Source organism: Gavialis gangeticus, unplaced genomic scaffold (genome assembly GCF_001723915.1).
Source record: "Gavialis gangeticus isolate Ggan-Ray unplaced genomic scaffold, GavGan_comp1, whole genome shotgun sequence".
NCBI lineage: Eukaryota > Metazoa > Chordata > Crocodylia > Gavialidae > Gavialis > Gavialis gangeticus.
The window spans coordinates 107,438,850-107,439,941 of NW_017729031.1; the positions used below are offsets into that span (position 1 = coordinate 107,438,850).

A 1,092-nucleotide genomic window follows, 5' to 3' on the forward strand; every position below is an offset into this window, starting at 1 on the left:
CCATCCCCTCCCAGCTCCCCACATGATGTGGGGCAGTGGGGATCACCCACTCACTGGCAGGAATGGTGAGTCCAGGGGATTTTCTTGTTTTTTTTTTTCTTCTTAAAGGGCCGGAGCTGCGGCAGGCATGGCAGCCATGGGGTGTGAAGGGGCTTGTGCAGAGCCCCCCATGCAGTGTGGGGCAGTGGAGATCGCCCCCCCATGCCTGCTAAGTTGGGGCTTTTCTTTTTAATTTTTTAAGTGCCAGGAGCTGGGGTGGGCAGGGCAGCTGGGAGAGCAGGCAGGGGATAGGCCTGGCTGATTCGGAGATTCGGGACCATAATTTGAATCACCGAAACAAATCACTGTCCCCCAAATCAGCCAAATCTGAAGCAAATACTAGCCGCCTCAGACAGGCCTACTGAACTGGTCTGGATCTGAACACAAAGCCCGTGTGGAGGAAATTCCATAACCCATTTTGGATTTCATAAGCCTAGCTCCTTGCTGTTCCTCACCCAATCATAACCCACACCTCAGCTCTTCAGAAGAAATGAGAAGCTCAAAGCAGAATGAATTCCCTTCTGTGCCCTTTCATTGAAGACCAGTTAGACTTGCAGAGATGACTAGTCCATGCAGTTTGCTGTAGGGAGACTTTACACCTACCTGGTGGAAGGAGAGACCCTGCACCACTACCCCTTTCTCTGGGTCCTCCCGGATTGCCAGAGGTCCCTTTGGTTCCAGTAGGTCATGAATCTGCTCATTATACACCTAGAACAAGGGACCAAAGGTAAGAATTTTAAAGAGCATCTTTGATAGCTGGGTTCAGGGAACCAGGGGCAGGTCTTCGGGTGGAGTGAAAGAGTTGGGCTTAGACCAGTGAGGCACGTACCCCCATGTACTGATTTCCTGAAAAGATATTTTTACCTAAATTCTACCATGGAGAAAATCACGATACAGCACCCTATCCTCATGTACTTGGTCCTAAGGAGGGCTTTCCATCATTACAAAAATTTTATCTTCAATTCACTACTATCATTTCCTTGAACAGCCCATTACCCAGGAACTTTGATTTGCTCAAACACTTGTAATCCTTAACTATTTCTTTATGGGTTT

The 1,092-nt window shown here is 48.5% G+C and overlaps 1 protein-coding gene across 2 annotated transcripts in view; it reads right to left on the reverse strand.

The window, feature by feature from the left end:
* KIF18B (kinesin family member 18B) overlaps window positions 1-1,092 on the reverse strand; it is a 37,833-nt gene that overhangs the window by 24,186 nt on the left and 12,555 nt on the right. For both annotated transcript variants that reach the window (XM_019523530.1, XM_019523529.1), the window contains exon 4: window positions 643-747. In XM_019523530.1, coding sequence (XP_019379075.1) covers window positions 643-747 — 105 coding nt within the window. The remainder of the gene's footprint in view (window positions 1-642; window positions 748-1,092) is intronic.